A 5,839-nucleotide genomic window follows, 5' to 3' on the forward strand; every position below is an offset into this window, starting at 1 on the left:
TAAATTAAAATCAGAAATATATATTATAGTAGCTTGTTATCATTAGAATGAATAGTCATAAACTCATAATATACAACACATTGTAGTGTTGGACAACAAAATCCTCCATTACAATCTTTTGATCTTTCATGGTGTAGCTCCATACCAGTGAATTGAAATCGAGCAATTATAATAACAAACGTATTTCAAATTTATGATTCAGGAGCAGGAGCAGGAGCAGATTCTTCTCCATTGACCTCAAGTTGGCTATAGTTTCCTTTAGACTTGAAGAGTTGAATATGGTGATGCTTGCAATACAACCTGCCCTCATGAGCAATGTAATTTGAAGGGCTTATGGTGCACCCGCCATGGCAGCACTTGAAACAGCTTCTATGGTATGCAGATCCATTAACAGTAACCTACATTCAAATAGTTTACAAACGATAATGCTAACTAAGTTTAGTCATTTTTTGCATTTTGTAAAGAATTTTAAAGGAAAAAACGATATGAAATGGTAATATTTTTACCCTTTCAGTTGGATAAACGGTCTTGGAACACCCAACACATTTCTCTCTGGTACCCCCGAATAGATTTGAGACTTTGGCTGCATTCTGTTAGATAAAAAAAATCGTTGCATCAATAGCACATTGTCACAAGATAAGTTTATTTTTGATTTTTTTTTGTCGTGATAAAAAAGAAATTGTCCAAAATACCTCAGCGTTAACTGGTTTTTCAATCTTGAACTTTGGTGTTCCTGAAATATATCAAACACAAAATATTTTTTGAGGAATTTGTAATTTAAAATTTTGAAATTTATTTAGATAATAATATTAATCATTAAATTTACCGTCAAAGCTCTTTTCCAAGCTGCCAGTTCTCTTGAAGAGTTGATCAAAGTGAGGCTTGCAATACACCACTCCGTCGAAGGAATTGAAGTTGCTAAGCTACAAAAATTTCCGATCAAATTATAATAGTTTTATGTTATATAAGTTTTTTTATTAATTTTATCTGTCCAATATTGTTATTTTACGTGTTTTATTTATGATATTACGAAATAAGAATGATTTTTATTTGGGTCATGTTGATTTTAGGAAATAAATGAAAACTGAATGAAAAAAATGGAATATAAAAATGAAACATAATATTGTTTATAAAAAATGAAAAAGAAACTAACCTTGAGGGTACGGTTGCAATGATGGCATCGGAAACAAGCTTTGTGATAAATACGTTGATTGGCTGCTAGCCGATCAACCAAATATACAGTTTTATCACAAACTGCACATTTTTGTGTTGTTGCTACAAACCCTCCGGCCATTTTTTTTGTGAACAGAGTTCTTTTTCTCTTGTTGTAATTACAATAAACAACTTGAGAAAAAGAACTCGATCAAACTCGTTTATTTTCTACATTTTAATCTTATTTTTCCTATCCCTTAAATAGGGAGATAAACATGATTGAATAGTGGGTTGGGAGCAAATTAAGGAAAAACTATGATCCGATCATCATGCATTCCCATTGTAAGTCTTTTCCCTTTTCATTACTTCATCCCTTATTTTTCTCTAGAAGGATTAATAAAATGACCACAAGAAGAGTAAAATTTTATGTCGTCCGTTTATTAACATATTCCTACCGATAATGAAACTTAAAGCATGGCCTTAAAAACTTATTCATTTCTAGGTAATAATATTATTGAATTATACAGTTAAAATAATTAATGAAACTAATTCCATCATTGATTCAAGTAGTTGATGAGATTAACATCTAGGTGGCTTAACAAGGATTTTTTTTTCGAGCATAAAAAAATTATCAATTGAAGTTTAACATAAGTTACAAACTATCAATAACTAATGTACGCGATTAATTAATTCCACCGTGATAAAGGGATTGATATTGATTCAACACTTTTTTTTTTTTTTTTCTATTTGTTATGTCATTATATTAAGACCGTGGATCATCTTTTACTTCATGTTTGGTTGCACACTCGATTTGGAGGCAAATTGGAAGGTGGTGGAACTTAGATTTGTCTATGTTTTTGACTTTTGTGGATTTAATCACTTGGCAGACAAAGCAAAGTTAAATGCAGTTAAAAGGAAAGGTTTCGGTGTCATCATTACCACAACTTGTTGGGTCCTTTGGAACTTCCGAAACAATACTTTATTTGGAGCAATGAAACCCAGGAAGTCAATTATCTTTAATAACATAGTTTTTTAATCGTTTTTAGATTTATAATATGAGTAAAAAACGTATAAGATAAAATGTATATTGGTTGGTTGCATGACCCTTCAGTTGCCGTTTCCTCTTTGTAATGTCTTTGTCTAGCATCTTGCTAAACCTTATCAAAGTTCAGCCGTCCAGGAAAAGAAAATCCATGGTAATCCAAATAATTGATATGCACTTAAGTGGTCATTTCGTTTGATAATGTAGCCCAACATTATACATATGACGAATAAAATTAGTGATAAACATTGAACTAAACTGAGATAAAAACACAATTTGATAATGAGTTTGATTAAACTTCTACAAATAAATGGTAGAAATACACCCTAAATACATTTACACACACAACGTGTAGTAATTGTAAAAATGAAAGCCTACCCATGCATGCCGCCATGCTCATTAGAACAGATTTTCATTCTCCCAGACCATAATTACTTTTGATATCTATTTAGCCAAAAGATTCTATAATAGAAGTCCATGCACAATTCTAATCAAACAAGGGCATTTGGTCTAGTGGTATGATTCTCGCTTCGGGTGCGAGAGGTCCCGAGTTCGATTCTCGGAATGCCCCTTTATCCTTTTTATTTTTCTTGGATTCTTATTTTATACATGATATATATACGGTGATACTGTTATAAACAATTGGGCATTTGGTCTAGTGGTATGATTCTCGCTTCGGGTGCGAGAGGTCCCGAGTTCGATTCCCGGAATGCCCCCCTCTTTTTCGCCATTTTTCTTCATAATCGCATATATTTTGATTAAACAGAGATTCGAATGTCACAAACTGAAATTTGGAGCTGATTTTGTCGTCAATGCCTGGTATAAAATAAAATTTAACAGATAATTAGATATTGATCTCAAACTGTTTGTAGAATTGTTATCAATGAAATCACATAAAGGGCATTTGGTCTAGTGGTATGATTCTGGCTTTGGGTGCGAGAGGTCTCGAGTTAGATTCTCGGAATGCCCCTGTTTTTAATTATCATTTTTTGCTGAAGACACACAAAAGAAATAGAACTGTGCAAAGAGTTACTATTCTGGGTTGTATTCTTCTATACATATCCTTATATGGTCCCAAAAGTATTAAACCTAATTTGGCATTTCAAACTGAGACTCAGAGAGTTGTGACCACTGACCACATTTCCATATCCAACAAACAAAAGGGTTTTTAGTCAAAGGTATGGTTATCAGTTTTTGTTTCTAATTGTAGAGCTGGTGATGTTGATTGTGATAAAGTTTTTGTTGGGAAATGTATGTAGTACTGCTGCTCAGTGATTCCACACTACAAGTAACTTTCTTATACTCGTTGTATTTGCAAGATTTTATAAGAGGCTCTTATAAGATACCTTCTCATTCACTTAACATCTTGTGGTAACCAATGGGTTTATTATGTACAGAATAAACAGTAACATCAAATGGGCATTTGGTCTAGTGGTATGATTCTCGCTTAGGGTGCGAGAGGTCCCGAGTTCAATTCTCGGAATGCCCCCTTGAACTTTCAGTTTTTAAAGCCATATTTTTTTCTCATGGTGCTGTCGTTTTTATGGAAACCAGTACAATGGTGCTGTCGTTTTTGTGGAAACCTACACACTCATTCATGGAGTCCTACGTATTTAGTGCTTGTGAAAGTCCACTCTCACATAAAACTCCAAGTGGGTTCAGCATGCTAGAATTCGGAAAATAGCATCCAACAGAACTTTCAAATAAACATCTAATTATGAGAATATTGCTAAAATTTTAACATAATCAACTAACTACATATGACTCGTGTTACTAATCATCAACAAATGTTTATCTAGATACCTTCAATAGATAAGCAATACTATCTCCAAAAGTTGTTATCTTCCGAATCTTCATCATTTAATATCAACAAGTGTCTTCTACAGATAGAGTGGCACCGGGAACACTGCCATAATGCTTTGGTACCAGCAAAAAAGATACCGATGGTGTTTGTTCTGATTGTTGCATCCCTAACGGCTATATTTCAACTTTTAATATATATATATATATATATATATATATATATATATATATATATATATATATATATATATATATTCATCAAGTTCAAACTCTGCGTATTCGCCTTTATCTTCATCATTAAAGACATTGCATCCTTAATTATCTAATACATATGTGTCGTAACACTCACGTTTTGTCAACAATTTCTCAGGGTACATTTCTTCTTTTTCATGATACTGCAAGTTTAAGTGGGCCAAGAAATACAAGAAATCCTATAAACATATGAATTGTGAAGCTTCATATGATCGTCTCAAGCAAGATTACTTCATTGAAAATCTCGTATATGGTGATGAGATGTTTTGGATGTGAAGAGAAATGTTCCTATGGATAGTTGATGATATAGACGGTCCGTTGTATACATTAGTCTCGAAGGAATTATGCTTGAAGGGCACCCTTGCAAAATTTATGGATTTAGTATGCATTTTTTTTTCTGGTGTGGCCAAATCCAACGATATAAACAACCTCGATCAATCACAATTATTCAAAGTTATATTAAATGGAACTGCACCCAATTGTCCATTCCAAGTTAACCGAGTACCCTACAAGCATATGTATTATATTATTATTCCGCCGATGGGATATACCCCAAATTGGGATACTTTTGTCAAAACATTTACCTTTCCAAATGATGATAAATAAAAATGGTTCAAAGCAACACAAGAATCAGTAAGGGAAGGACATGGAAAGAGTTTTCGGTGATGTTAAAATTCAGTGGGGGGTATATATTGAAACCATGCACAGACAATACATACTAGAAAAATTATAAATATAATTTATGATTGCATTATAGTACACAATATGATTTTAAAAGACAAATGTATAATGATATGTCATTTTCACGAAACAAATCTTCCAACCTATCAAGAAGGTCTAAACGTTAATCAAGATACTTTTCAGGAATTGTATTGCCAAAAACCCCACAAGCATATGTATTATATTAGTTGTAATTTCTTTTATTATGATGTTATTTATTTAGTTGCATTTTTTATTTTGAGTTATTTGTTTAGTTGAATTTTTTTATTTTTGACTAAAGTTTTAAATTTAGTGTATTCTTTTAATCTCTATTTAATTTAATATTTTAATAAAACAAAAGTGTGAGATGATGTAGCATAGAAAGATAAATAATTTCTATAGTTTGGGCTGGTTTTAGGATAGAATGGGAAAATAGAGGAAAACTAGTGATGCTAATATGGATAGAGGGATGGAAAAATGACCATTCCCTCCACCCTAAGGGCACTATACATATTTCATACTAAAGCGTTACCTCTAGCTAGAAGTCAAGAAATTTTTTAAGCTTAAAACCTAGTGAGCACACAATATCTTTTAAATGTATAAACAATGTTCAATACAAGCCACTTCATGAATATACATACGATATGCAATCGTATAAAAGTTGTATCACCATATCAGGACCATCACTCGACCTCCAACCGACCACCTAGCTTGCCCCCACAATGAGAGCCTAGTGATTGAGGTGTTAAATTATAAAGAAGATGTCCAAAGTTCAAACCTAGAAACACCTAAAGTATTAGTAGTGCTCCATGATTTAATCCCATATGATATGATGGGTCGTGGGAAGGTTCAGCGTGGGTCACCCCGATGGTGCAATTTACCATTGTTTTA

The 5,839-nt window shown here is 32.7% G+C and overlaps 1 protein-coding gene and 3 non-coding genes across 4 annotated transcripts; 3 read left to right on the plus strand and 1 right to left on the minus strand.

Moving 5' to 3' along the window:
• Positions 1-1,378, minus strand: LOC145115347 (pollen-specific protein SF3-like). Its single transcript, XM_079051621.1, has 5 exons — positions 1,154-1,378; positions 827-923; positions 693-733; positions 507-590; positions 1-398 (listed from the first exon to the last, which is right to left on the minus strand). Exons 1-5 carry the CDS (start codon positions 1,292-1,294, stop codon positions 192-194), a joined length of 570 nt encoding a protein of 189 aa, XP_078907747.1. The 5' UTR covers positions 1,295-1,378; the 3' UTR covers positions 1-191.
• A 1,315-nt stretch (positions 1,379-2,693) lies between these two features.
• On the plus strand, positions 2,694-2,765 carry TRNAP-CGG (transfer RNA proline (anticodon CGG)). Its single transcript has one exon. It is a non-coding gene; the product is annotated as a tRNA-Pro (tRNA).
• A 73-nt stretch (positions 2,766-2,838) lies between these two features.
• Positions 2,839-2,910, plus strand: TRNAP-CGG (transfer RNA proline (anticodon CGG)). Its single transcript has one exon. It is a non-coding gene; the product is annotated as a tRNA-Pro (tRNA).
• Positions 2,911-3,611: 701 nt separating this feature from the next.
• TRNAP-AGG (transfer RNA proline (anticodon AGG)) lies at positions 3,612-3,683 on the plus strand. Its single transcript has one exon. It is a non-coding gene; the product is annotated as a tRNA-Pro (tRNA).
• The last annotated feature ends 2,156 nt before the right edge of the window (positions 3,684-5,839 follow it).

The sequence above is a fragment of the Lactuca virosa genome, chromosome 5, assembly GCF_052849685.1.
Source record: "Lactuca virosa cultivar CGN04683 chromosome 5, Lactuca_virosa_CGN04683_v6, whole genome shotgun sequence".
Classification (NCBI taxonomy): Eukaryota; Viridiplantae; Streptophyta; class Magnoliopsida; order Asterales; family Asteraceae; genus Lactuca; species Lactuca virosa.